General features: G+C 40.7%; 2 protein-coding genes across 2 annotated transcripts; both read left to right on the top strand.

The window, feature by feature from the left end:
* The first annotated feature begins 2151 nt into the window (after positions 1 to 2151).
* Positions 2152 to 9723, top strand: LOC106604971 (spondin-2). Its single transcript, XM_045718269.1, has 5 exons — positions 2152 to 2482; positions 4822 to 5045; positions 7199 to 7390; positions 7513 to 7705; positions 8845 to 9723. Exons 2-4 carry the CDS (start codon positions 4920 to 4922, stop codon positions 7657 to 7659), a joined length of 465 nt encoding a protein of 154 aa, XP_045574225.1. The 5' UTR covers positions 2152 to 2482; positions 4822 to 4919; the 3' UTR covers positions 7660 to 7705; positions 8845 to 9723.
* An 816-nt stretch (positions 9724 to 10539) lies between these two features.
* si:ch211-255i20.3 (transmembrane emp24 domain-containing protein 11) lies at positions 10540 to 13647 on the top strand. Its single transcript, XM_014200146.2, has 5 exons — positions 10540 to 10818; positions 11131 to 11222; positions 11361 to 11486; positions 12938 to 13084; positions 13327 to 13647. Exons 1-5 carry the CDS (start codon positions 10689 to 10691, stop codon positions 13474 to 13476), a joined length of 645 nt encoding a protein of 214 aa, XP_014055621.1. The 5' UTR covers positions 10540 to 10688; the 3' UTR covers positions 13477 to 13647.
* The last annotated feature ends 635 nt before the right edge of the window (positions 13648 to 14282 follow it).

Raw genomic sequence — 14282 nt, 5'->3', positions numbered from 1 at the left:
AGTAATTCTGAGTTTAGGTTGTCCCAAACTTGGTGGGTGTCAAAATAGCTAGCCGTGATGGCCGAGCTATGTACTCAGAATATTGCAAAATGTGCTTTCGCCGAAAAGCTATTTTAAAATCTGACACCGTGATTGCATAAAGGAGTTCTGTATCTAGTAGTTCGGTGGGTATGCTAGTTCTGAACATCACATGCTATAAAAAAACCTTTGCTGATCTTCGTCAGAATGCACTCCCAGGACTGCTACTTCCACAAGAAATGTTGTTTTTGTTCCAAATAATCCATAGTTATGTCCTAATACCTCCGCTTTGTTCATGCGTTCAGATCACTATCCAAAGGGTAACGCGCGAGCGCATTTCAAGACAAAAAAAATCTAAATGTTCCTTTACCGTACTTAGAAGCATGTCAAGCGCTGTTTAAAATCAATTTTCATAGTATTTTTCTCGTAAAATAGCGATAATATTCCAACCGGACAATAGTGTATTCATTCAAAGAGGAAAAGAAAAAACAGCATGGTCACGGGACCGCGCATATCCAATCTCTTTGTCACCAGGCAGACCACTGACAAACTGACCTACTATACTCTGCCCAGCGACTGGAGACGCCTCAATCTGCTTTCTGAAGGCTTTAGAGAGCCAGTGGAAGCCTTAGAAAGTGCTACATAACCCCACAGACACTGTAGTTTCGAAAGGGACTAGAAAGAAGAACTACAAATTCTCAGACAGGCCACTTCCTGCTTGAAATCTTCTCAGGTTTTTCCTGCCATATGAGTTCTGTTATACTCACAGACACCATTCAAACAGTTCTAGAAACTTCAGAGTGTTTTCCATCCAAATCTACTAATAATATGCATATTCTCGTTTCTGGGCAAGAGTAGTAACCAGTTTAAATCAGGTACGTTTTTTTTCATCCGGCCGTGAAAATACTGCCCCCTATCCCTAACAGGTTTCTTTCACATTGGCTCAACCAATGCAAAAAGGTTGAAGGAGCTTAACGACATAAACTCTCATATCTCTGTCTCAAAACTGCTATTCTGAATACACAGAACATCACTGGAACAGAGGCTTATTCAAACATAGATTGAAAAGAACACAAGTAGGCAGAGAAAAAGAGCTTACAGAGAAGTTGAGATTCTTATTGAGCAAGTTGTATAGGATTTTACAACTTTGGCAGACGTTTAAAAATAAAAAAGGGCCAACATGTATGTCCCACCTGCTGCCTGTCTGTAGCGTCCATTACCGTCAAGATGGCTGAGGCTTGATATTTTGATGGAAGTAACATAACAAGGAAATTACACTCGAAAATTGAAGGTGATTATTGCCTAACGAGCCCTAAGGGAGAGGTTTGGTGCTGTAGGGAGAAAGAGAAACGTGTCAAAGGGATGTCAATGTTATTTTGTCCAGGTGTTGGTGGTGTGTGGTTGTGGGGAGGCCCCTCTAAGGGTCTCTCAACCACTCTCACAGCCAGAGGGCCATGGCGCTGTGACCTCATATGGCTGCAGTGGACAATACAACACTTTGTAGGCTCTCCTTTCTTTCGGTAGACATTTTGGCAAACTTGCCTCTGCCACTTCTGCCCTACATCTGCAGTCACACTATGTTTGACTTCGGTATTTACTAGTTCCTGTAAAACATAAGGCTACATATGTTTCACCAAAGTGTTAGTTTTAGCAGACAATGCACATTACTTTTGACCTTGCCATAATTAAAATACAGTATGGATATGGTACAATTGGATATATTGATAATCAGTTAACTTACCTCACTCACAACGATATGACATAAATTGGTTGCTTGCAAAATTTCATGACAGAATATATACTGCACGTGCACTTCTAATTGAACTTCTGGAACTTAATCAACAGAATCTCACAAACAACCCTTGTATCAGAGTTATAGAGCAGGCGAGTGGGAGTGGGAGGGGAACGGCAGCAGCAGTAGGAGCTGTGGAGGTGAAACATGAGCATGTGGAGCAATTACAGCAGCAGGCTGGAGCTCTTAGCTTGTATGTGGGATAGAAGGGCTGCCGGCTCAGGCTGCCTCCCCTTCCCTATCCCTTTGCCAAGCTGTCTACCGCCCAAGCCACTTCCCCCACCACTCTGCTTTCCTAAGAAACTAAGAGGTCCTGCACAGGCAGCCGTGGTCCCTGCTCCAGCTCCATGCACACTGTAGAGTAGACCCTTGTATAAAAAACGATCACCCCGTTTCTAACTACTAACTCAGCCTGGGAGGAGGGCGGGAGGGAGAGCTAATATGGAGCATGCTGCATGCATCAGTGGTGCTGGGAGGGGGTCAGGGCAGGGGTTGTTGATATTGTTTGACTGAGGGAACCTCTGGAAGGCATAAATAGCTGTGGGAAGCATTCAGGTCTAGCAGTCCCTTCTCACGACAGCCCAGGCACAGGTGGTGTCCTCTGCAGCTCTCCTCTCCTCTACACTTCACTCCTCAACTTCAATGGAAAACTCATCTGTATCTGCAAACTCAGTAAGTACTCCTCTCTCTCTCTTCTTAATCACTGCCTTACTGAATGTCAAATTGATGTTTGTGTAGTGAGGATCTGAGAAGCATGCATCTACAGTTGAAGTCGGAAGTTGACACACTTAGGTTGGAGTCATTAAAACTCGTTTTTCAACCACTCCACAAATTTCTTGTTAGCAAGCTATAGTTTTGGCAAGACATCTACTTTGTGCATGACACAAGTAATTTTACCAACAATTGTTTACAGACAGATTATTTCAATACTGTATCACAATTCCAGTGGGTCAGAAGTTTACATACACTAAGTTGACTGTGCCTTTAAACAGCTTGGGAAATTCCAGAAAATTATGGCTTTAGAAGCTTCTGATAGGCTAATTGACATCATTTGAGCCATTTGGAGGTGTACCTGTGGATGTATTTCAAGGCCTACCTTCAAACTCAGTGCCTCTTTGCTTGACATGGGAAAATCAAAAGAAGTCAGACAAGACCTCAGAAAAAAACAATTGTAGACCTCCACAAGTCTGGTTCATCCTTGGGAGCAATTTCCAAATGCCTGAAGGTACCACGTTCATCTGTATAAACAATAGTACGCAAGTATAAACACCATGGGACCACGCAGCCGTCATACCGCTCAGGAAGGAGACGCGTTCTGTCTCCTAGAGTTAAACGTACTTTGGTGCAAAAAGTGCAAATCAATCCCAGAACAACAGCAAAGGACCTTGTGAAGATGCTGGAGGAAATGGGTAGAAAAGTATCTATATCCACAGTAAAACGAGTCCTGTATTGACATAACCTGAAAGGCAGCTCAGCAAGGAAGAAGCGACTGCTCCAAAACCACCATAAAAAAAGCCAGACTACGCTTTGCAACTGCACATGGGGACAAAGATCGTACTTTTTGGAGAAATGTTCTCTGGTCTGATGAAACAAAAATAACTGTTTGGCCATAATGACCATCGTTATGTTTGGAGGAAAAAGGGGGAGGCTTGCCAGACGAAGAAGACCATCTAAACCGTGAAGCACGGGGGTGGCAGCATCATGTTGTGGGGGTGCTTTGCTTCAGGAGGTACTGGTGCACTTCACAAAATAGATGGCATCATGAGGGAGGAAAATTATGTGGATGTATTGAAGCAACATCTCAAGACATCAGTCAGGAAGTTAAAAGCTTGGTTGCAAATGGGTCTTCCAAATGGGTCTTCCAAACTTGTGGCAAAATGGCTTAAGGACAACAAAGTCAAGGTATTGGAGTGGCCATCACAGCCCTGGCAGAACTGAAAAAGTGTGTGCGAGCAAGGAGGCCTACAAACCTGACTCAGTTACACCAGCTTTGTCAGGAGGAATGGGCAAAAATTCACCAAACTTATTGTGGGAAGCTTGTGGAAGGCTACCCAAAATCGTTTGACTCAAGTTAAACAATTTAAAGGCAATGCTACCAAATACTAATTAAGTGTATGTAAACATCTGACCCACTGGGAATGTGATGAAAGAAATATAAGCTGAAATAAATTATTCTCTCTACTATCATTCTGACATTTCACTTTCTTAAAATAAGGTGGTGATCCTAACTGACCTAAGACAGGGAATTTCTATTAGGATTAAATGTCAAGAATTGTGAAAAACTGAGTTTAAATGTATTTGGCTAAGGTGTATGTAAACTTCTGACTTCAACTTTATATAATATACCTTTCTCAATGTCTATCTTAATGCAGTGAACAAGTGTTCTATGATGTCCCTAATCGCATTAGCTTATTTATATTAATGAATGCAAAAACATGTGAATTGTCAGAGACTTGATGATGCCTACTGTATATATTACTAGACTTTGATTGATACACTATCAAAAGTATGTGGACACCTGCTGGTCCAACATCTCATTCCAAAATCATGGCCATTAATATGGAGTTGGTCCCCCCTTTGGTGCTATAACAGCCTCCACTCTTCTGGGAAGGCTTTCCACTCGACAATTTCAAGTACAATAATAATGAATGAAGACAAATGATCGTAAAAAGAATGCAGATCATAGATGGACTGCAAACACCTTAGGATTCTCTTAGTGCTGTTATTAATATAGACATCTAAGTTGATTTCAAGTCTGAATCGGACCTACTTCCCATTTAACTCTGTCTATTATTGTTGCACTGGGTTTAGGCTACATGTGAGTTTCAGTCTGGTGCTGTGGAAAAGTTGAGGCAAAAATGATTTCCTCCTTAATCATATGGCCCACTTACTTTAAACCAACACAGAGAGAGTGTGGTTGGTTGCCCATTCAAGTGGTGCAGATCAGAACCTGAAAGACAAACATGAGGAAAGAAGGTAATATATTGCAATGTGTGATTCCTCCATTCCAGGGGTGACCCACAGTTCAGACTATCATATTTGGCAGCGAAATGAGTTTGCCAGCAACGGGGTAAGGGAGTTCTCTGAGAAGGACGAGGCCTGGACTCTGATGAAGGAGGTGGGGGCGGCTGGGGAAAACATCCAGAGTGTCTACGGGCTGTTCTCCACTCCAGCTGTGGTCGGGGGAACGGGCCAGATGACCTCAGAGTTCGATGTCTTCGCAAGGCACTCTTTCGTAAGTTTCTCAACCTTCACACAGCTTTCAATATCTACAGTCAGGTCCATAGATATTTGGACATTGACCAAGTTATTATTATTTTATCTGTCTACCACAGCATATTGGAGTTGAAATTAAATAACAAATATGAGCTGAAAGTGCAGACTTTCAGCTTTAATTTGAGGGTATTTACATCCAAATCAGATTGAACAGTGTAGGAATTACATCACTTTTTATGTGTGGTCCCCACCCTTTTTAAGGGACCAAAAGTAATGGGACAATTGGCTGCTCAGCTGTTCCATGGCCAGGTGTGTTATTCCCTCATTAGTTAATTTACAAGTAAGCAGATAAAAGGTCTAGAGTTGATTTCAAGTGTGGCATTTTCAATCTGTTGCTGTTAACCCTCAATATGAAGTCCAAAGAACTGTCACTGCCAGTGAAGCAAGCCATCATTAGGCTGAAAAATCAAAACAAACCCATCAGAGACAGAGCAAAAACATTAGGTGTGGCCAAATCAACTATGTGGTACATTCTTAAAACAAAAAAACACACTGGTGAGCTCAGGAACACCAAAAGGCCCGAAAGACCACGGAAAACAACTGTGGTGGATGACAGAAGAATTCTTTCCCTGGTGAAGAAAACCCCTTCACAACAGTTAGCCAGATCAAGAATACACTCCAAGAGGTAGGCATATATGTGTCAGTCAATAGTCAAGAGAAGAATTCACCAGAGTAAATACAGAGGGTTTACCACAAGATGTAAACCATTGGTAAGCCTCAAAAACAGGAAGACCAGATTAGAGTTTGTCAAAAAACATCTAAAAAAGGCTGTACAGTTCTGGAACAACATCCTATGGACAGATGAGACAAAGATCAACGTGTACCAGAATGATGGGAAGAGAAGGGAAGGAACTGCTCATGATCCGAAGCATACAACCTCATCTGTGAAGCATGTTGGAGGTAGTGTTATGGTGCGTGCATGTATGGCTGCCAATGGAACTGGTTTCCTTTTATTTATTGATGATGTGACTGCTGACAAAAGTAGCAGGATTAATTCTAAAGTGTTTAGGGATATATTATCTGCTCAGATTCAACCAAATGCTTCAAAACTCGTTGGATGGCACTTCACAGTGCAGATGGACAATGACCCAAATCATACTGCGAAACTAACCCAATACTTTTTCAAGGCAAAGAAGTGGAATGAATGTTCTGCAATGGACAAAGTCAATCACCTGACTTGAATCCAATTGAGCATGCATTTCACTTGCTGAAGGCAAAACGCCCCAAGAAGCAGGAACTGAAGACAACTCATAATTTCATTAATGATTATGTTAATTTGTCCAATTACTTTTGAGACCCAAAAATTGGGGGGTTATGAATAAAAATGGTTGTAATTCCTACACGGTTCATACAATAATTTTCACCAAACCCTTAAATTAAAGATGACAGTCTACACTTAAAGCACATCTTGACTGTTTCCTTTCAAATACAATGTCGTGGAGTACAGAGCCAACATAATGCAAATTGTATCACTGTCCAAATACTTATGGACCTGACTGTGTCTAAAATACTGACTGTGTCTAAAATAAATCTCATATCTATCTAATATACCTTTCTCAATGTCTATCTATCTAATATAATTTCTCAATGTGCACCTGTTTACTTGGAAGAACCTTTCTCAAGGTTTGTCTTTTCTAGACTATGCCAGAAATGAAGTATACTGTCATAGAGAGATTACTCTTACATCTTTTATATAGAGAGATGTTAAGCCTACACAACATATTCAAAATGTTGTGCCAACTTCTAATTTAAAAGGTTTTTAAGAGTGTCCCAGTAGTTATACCTAAGATTCATGTTTGCGGTTTATTTGCAAACTCTCATCTTTATGTCCCAAAGCTAACAACCATAAAAAACAGCATTCAGAGTCTGCATTTGGGACCAGTTAAAGTTTCTTATTATTGCCCTCCAGGTATCCTATAAAAGATGCATAACTATGTCAGCAAAGAAAACTCTTTAGTTGAGGAAAGCTCCGGAAAGACATGAGAGCAAGGATTAATGCGGTGCAGATCGAGATTGCCGATCCTTCAACTTTCTCACCAAATTTGAGTTTTCTATTAGGTGGACTACTAGAAATGTCCACATAACCCATACTACTCCTTTCTCTCTCCCCAGCTGTCCTTCGTAGTGCGGATAGTTCCCAGCTCAGACTGGTTCCTGGGAGTAGACAGCTTTAACCTTTGTGAAGGAGACCATTGGAAGGAGAGCATTACACTGGAGCTGTACCCCTACGATGCAGGCACTGACAGCGGCTTCACCTTTTCCTCTCCCAACTTTGAGACCATTCCTCAGGACAAAGTCACACAGGTAAATCTAAAAGAGCCCATGGTTCATCATCATGTTGGTACTGTATGATAGTGATACTATCAGCTTCGGTAATCAATACCAGAAGTGATTTTGACAACTCAACTTGATTTTGTCCTTTCCAGATAACGTCATCTTCTCCAAACCATCCTGCCAACTCATTCTATTACCCCCGTCTGAAGAATCTGCCCCCCATGGGCAAGGTCACCCTGACAAAGATCAACAGCAACCAGATCTTCAGCATACTCATGGAGCCCACCCTGTTCAACTAGACTGGCAATGAGATTAAGGACTCTCTCATAAGTAATCAAGACACATGTAAGAAACAAATATCTATTGGATCTCTTCCAATCCTACCCCTCTGATCGAAAAAAAAACCCCCATAATAAATATTATGATCCAAGATTTCTCAAATTTAGCACTGTTAAAATGAAAGGAGAGAGCAAAGAATTGGTGCTGGCCATCTGGCAAAACATAAAGAGGAAATCTGTAGTAAATCGGATCCATTGTGCAACAGCATTGAGATGGAGTCAGCAAGTGCTGGTCCTCTGAACCCATGGCAACCAGGCAACAAACAGGAGGCCAAAGGCATTGGAAGTTTCCTGCCACTCAGCACGTTCGGAGTGTTAGTAATGGAACCAAAATAAGATGTCAACTCGAGCCTTGCTTTTATTTCCATGTTCCATCCTTCTGCTTTTCTAATTATCCAAAAAGCCTCATTCTGTGATAGATAAACATTTTACAAGGTCATAACTTTGTAGGTGGGGGCTTGGCAAATCACATGATTTAAAAAACATACAAAGTCAAGTTATTCTAATTGAATTATTCAATAAAGGTCCATCCAGACTTAAACTGCAATATAGCCACATTAGCCAGGAATGTACAGCTACATAAGAGCTTTCGATACACAAAAGCATACCCTGAGTATACCAAACAGGAGTTCCTAATGTATACCAAACATGTCATGTTTTCGCCAGTATTACAGCTATATTTTACATAGCAGTTGGAAATATTATAGAAATATTTGATCTGTTTTTCAGAAAATGTACTTAAAGTTTAGTACCAGCCAATAAATCAAGTCTTCCCCTTTTATATAAAATGGTGTTGGGTGGCTTAGCTGAATCAGTCCTTTTAACCTATGCCTGAGGGCATATCCGTGTGTGGCATACTATAACTCTTAATTAACAGACCACACACACACACACACACACACACACACACACACACACACACACACACACACACACACACACACACACACACACACACACACACACACAGAGGGGCCCTAGAGCTTGGCTGGAAGAAGGCTCACTGAATTCATATCACCCCTTACTGCTTGCTGCATGCTCAAGTGTTCCAGGTCTCTTGTATCTGGGCTCTTGCAATTCAAGTGTTTGCTAAAATAATGTCTTCATGGATATTGCTAACAGAGTCCCTGGTGTCCTTCCCACTAGATTCCACCCCTCTGGACTGTGAGGTGTCTGTATGGTCACCCTACAGACACTTTGCAAAGGCAAATGCGGAGACTCAGGTGTGCGCAACAGAACACGCTACATCCACCTACAACCAGCTAACAATGGGGTAGTCTGCCTCCCACTGGAAAACGAGAAGAAATCCATCTCTAACAACTGCTTATGTCTGGCCGGCAGGAGTAAGAAACAGAAAAGAAGAGGCCATACAAGACGATGAAAGATACGTCCGTCATCTCCACTGGAGAAGCCCAAGCTGTAAAGATTGACCCTTTTCTCTCTGGGCCTCCTAGTGTATTCACTGGGAACAGCGGAGGGTGGTGAAGGGAGTAATGCTCATAGTAATGGCTGGAATGGAATAGATGGAACGGTATCAAACACTTGGACACCATGTTTTTGATGCTGTTCCATTAACTCCATTCCAGGTATTACTATGAGCATGTCCTTCAATTTAAAGTGGCACCAGCCACCACTGACTGGGAAAGATTTATAAATGGGTCACAGACAGGCAATTATTGGGAAGCCAGAGGAATGAAGAGGTTGTCTTGAAACTTTCCCCATAGGCCTAGTTCCTCCTTGTGATTGATGTTCCCCTACGTCATTGGGTTATCTGTGGTAGCTAGCCATTAGTCTGCAAATGGAGAATGAATCATAAGTTAAAGATGATAAGGCAGTCAAGCCTAAGAGTTGCCAAAACCTCAGAGAACATGGAAATCATGGTGCTTCAATGGATCCATTACTTGCAATAGACCAGATTGGAGTTCAGAATTGCATTGTAAGATGCAGTTCAATTACAACTACTGTCCTAAACAATGTGCATTGAAGTGTTTACAAATAAAGCATTGTTTTCCTTGATGATCTCTACTACAGAGAATATATTTATTTACAGGATTTTGACCTGTACAGTATCAAGCAGTAGAAATACCATACTCGATCGTGCCATTGAGGTAATCAGAGAGAAATTGCTGAATTAATATGTGTGTCTGTATGTAAGTCCAAAAAACTGTAAATACATGTAAGCCGATTGTAATTTTATTTTTGATTGATGTAAAGCTAAAATATAACATACAATTAACATAATAAATCATGCAACACAACATACACCACAGCATAAAATAGGGCTATGCAACACATTATACCACAGCATAAAATAGGGCTATGAAACACACTGATCTCAAAGGAGTGTCCCTTTCATCAAAAGCTTTGTTACTCATTGACGTCATTTGCTATATATGCCAAAGCTTTCATAAGTCATACCTGACATACTGTATCAAGCCATGTCCCATGATAAGATAATGACAAAGTGTCAATTACAATGTAGCACAAGTGAGCTATTTCCTAGAAAACCCCTAAGCTACAGAAAACCAGAGAAATAAACTGACTCCAGAAATTCTAAGCAATAGCATAACCTACATCTTGGCCATTGGTGGCTTTCGCTTCATATTTATTCCTGGTTGTTTCTCAAATTGGTCTTAATTCAAACCAATGACAACTGATGGAAAATTACTGGGAAAAGTAAGAGGAAAAAGAGAAAGACAGATTCTTGGCTTTTGATGAATGACAGTCTTTGCGAGTAGGTTTCACGATGGTACAGTGAACATTAGTTAATAAGTGAACTATTTCATGTTTCTTTATCAATACATGTAGGCTTCTACTACTGGCCAGGCCTATCAGTTTCTCTGTTGGCCTTGGATACCCCCTCAAACTCACAGTTTGGATGGTCAGTCGCAGCAACAGCAGGTGTCAGTTTTCACACCAGAGTCACCTGCACACGAGCAACCATAAGGCTTATTATATTAATTTTAGTTTGTCACATCTTGTATGTCAAAATGAATGTGAGGGGCATTGGGCTGTGGATGCTGTGTTACCTAGTGCTGACGGCTGCTATGTACTTTGATCTGGGTGAGCAGGAGGAGAAATGCCTCATTGAGGAGATTCCAGGCGACATGCTGGTCACAGGTGAGTTCTATGGGCAGTTGGAAAAGAGGACATTGTTCTGCATGGTTGAATTTCACTGTGCTGTATCTTAGCCACCTATCAGAAAAACACAAAACAGTTCAATGGATTAGCAGAGATCATGATGAAGTCATCCAGGAGGCATTTGAAATTTGATATTCTAGTAGTATTTACATCTGGAGAGGGAGTTTCAATTTGCAAAATCCTCTACTGTTTATGTAATAATGGTTTAACCCCAAGCAATCTAAAGCACACTGAGTTGTAATAAAACACTTAGAATATTTCCTTATACTGTCTGTGTTGTCTTTTTCTCAGGTTATTTTCTTTTGGAGAATTGGGATGCAAAAAATAACCTTAACTCCCCTCATCTTGGCCTCACTATCACTGTGCGAGATCCAAACCATGATGTACGTAGGTTTACAGAGCAGTTTACTACCCAGCCCACTCCCTAAACAAAAACATATGTTTGCATGTCCTGATTACATAAAACCATTCCTTAAACAGAGAGAACATACTCTTCATCTTTTTCTCCTCTTTGGTTCCAGATACTGATGAAAAAAAGATATGGCAGATTTGGAAAATTCACATTCACATCCCATGCTTCTGGCCCGCATTGGTTGTGCATGCAGTCCAACTCAACAAGGTTTTCAGTTTTCGCCAGTGAAAGGCTGGTTAGTTCATCCACACTTATACTTTGAATTCACTGAGTCTGCTGGACTGTGTTTGTATTTATTATGGATCCCATTAACTGATGCCAAGGCAGAATTAAGGCAGTTCATACCATTTTAAAAACATTACAATACATTCACAGATTTTAGAACACACTGTGTGCCCTTCATTCCCCTACTCCACCACATATCTACAGTTCTAAATCCATGTGTGTGTGTGTGTGTATAGTGCGTATGTTATCGTGTATGTATGCATGTGTCTGTGCCTATGTTTTTTTTTGCTTCACAGTCCCAGCTGTTCCATAAGGTGTTTTTTATCTGTTTTTGAAATCAAATTTTACTGCTTGCATCAGTTACTTGATGTGGAATAGAGTTCCATGTAGTCATAGCTCAATGTAGTACTGTGTGCCTCCCATAGTCTGTTCTGGACTTGGGGACTGAGAAGAGACCTCTTGTGGCATGTCTTGTAGGGTATGCATGGGTGTCCGAGCTGTGTGCCAGTAGTTCAGACAGACAGCTCGGAGCATTCAACATGTCAATACCTCTCATAAATACAAGGAATGATGAAGTGAATCTCTCCTCCACTTTGAGCCAGGAGAGATTGATATGCATATTATTAATATTAGCTCCCTGTGTACATCCAAGGGCCAGCCGTGCTGCCCCGTTCTGAGCCAATTGCAATTTTCCTAAGTCATTTTTGTGGCACCTGACCACATTTTACATTTACATTTTAGTCATTTAGCAGATGCTCTTATCCAGAGCGACTTACAGTAGTGAATGCATACATTTTTTTTCTGTGCTGGCCCCCCGTGGGAATCGAACCCACAACCCTGGCATTGCAAACACCATGCTCTACCAACTGAGCTACAGGGACTGTAGTCAAGGTGAACAGTAGTCAAGGTGTGACAAAACTAGGGCCTATAGGACCTGCCTTGTTGATCGTGTTGTTAAGAACGCAGAGCAGCACTTTATTATGGACAGACTTCTCACCATCTAGCTATTGTTGTATCAATATGCTTTGACCATGACAGTTTACAATCCAGGGTTACTCCAAGCAGTTTAGTCATCTTAACTTGCTCAATAGACACTCTGGCTTTACTCAAAGTCAGTGGCATATCGTTAGTAAAGATTGAAAGAAGCAAGGGGCCTAAACAGCTACCCTGGGGAATTCCTGATTCTACCTGGATTATGTTTGAGAGGCTTCCATTAAAGAACACCCTCTGTGTTCTGTTAGACAAGTAACTCTTTATCAACCTTATAGCAGGGGGTGTAAAGCCATAACACATACGTTTTTCCAGCAGCAGACTATGATCGATAATGTCAAAAGCTGCACTGAAGTCTAACAAGACTTAATTTTATCATCAATTTCTCTCAGCCAATCATCAGTCATTTGTGTAAGTTCTGTTGCTGCTCCATAACCATTACTGAACAATGTTCTGATATCTCCATCGCAGAGGATTCATTTTGATGTTCAGATGGGAGAGCACTCCATTGACCCCAGTGTTGAGATACACAAAGACACAGTCCAGAACATGGAGTACAGCCTGGAGCACCTGAGGGACCAGATCCTATACATCACCAGGCAGCAAGACTTCCAGAGGGTAAACCCTACAGTCTTGTCAACAATGCAAAGTATCACACACATAGGAAATAATCACAAACAAACACTTTATGAAAGAGTAATTTTCAAAAATTCTGAACAAAGCAGACTAGAATTTTGATCAGAACTACAGATGCATTGTTTGATGAAGACAACAAATATTGCATTGAGCTACTATGCCTGCCCTATTCAACTAAGAATGGTCCAAAATGAACTATCCACCACTACTTTTTTAATTCACAGGAAAGAGAGGAGACTTTCCGTCAGATCAGTGAAGAAACCAATGGGAAAGTTTTGTGGTGGGCTGTTGTGCAGACTTCCGTTCTACTATCAGTTGGATTTTGGCAAATAAAAAGACTGAAAGACTTCTTGATTGCAAAGAAGTTGGTTTGATATGCTTGGCTTTAGGGCTGGATTTATATCTTGCAGTACAATGCAAAGTGGCCACTAGAGTCAACAGCTATTCCAAAACTAGACTTACATCAGTGCTGATGCATCTATTTTACTGTACATTCTTCTTGAGACAATGTATGGATTAATAAAAATGTGCTTTGTTTAATCTTACACACCTATGCTATTTTGTATTATTATTACTTGACTGTAATTTCTATGAATTATAACACACATTCTTTTTTTATGGACGTAGATTTCTCTCAACATTTTGTAAATATATAAGTTGTGAGTCATAAACAAAAGAGATGTTGTGCAAATACAGAATTAAACTTTCAAATACAAATCAGTCTCTAACTCCGCCCATAAAATTTCACAAACATACACTACCATTCAAAAGTTTGCGGTCACTTAGAAATGTCCTTGTTTTTGAAAATATATGTATTTTTTTGTACATTAAAATAACACCAAATTGATCAGAAATACAGTGTAGACATTGTTGTTGTAAATGACGGCTGATTTTTTTATGGAATATCTACTGGCAGCTTCATTAACCTCTATGGGCTAGGTGGGACGCTTGCGTCCCACCTACTCAACAGCCAGTTGAATCCTGTGGCGCGTTATTCAAATCCTTAGATATGCTATTACTTCAATTTTTCAAAAATATTACTATTTTACACCATTTTAAAGATAAGACTCTCATTAATCTAACCACACTGTCCGATTTCAAAAAGGCTTTACAACGAAAGCAAAACATTAGATTATGTCAGCAGAGTAGCCAGCCAGAAATAATCAGACACCCATTTTTC

Source organism: Salmo salar, chromosome ssa05 (assembly GCF_905237065.1).
Source record: "Salmo salar chromosome ssa05, Ssal_v3.1, whole genome shotgun sequence".
In the NCBI taxonomy this organism is placed as follows: Eukaryota; Metazoa; Chordata; class Actinopteri; order Salmoniformes; family Salmonidae; genus Salmo; species Salmo salar.
Note: the sequence above shows the minus strand (reverse complement) of the source record. Positions and strands in the feature narration are given on the sequence as shown.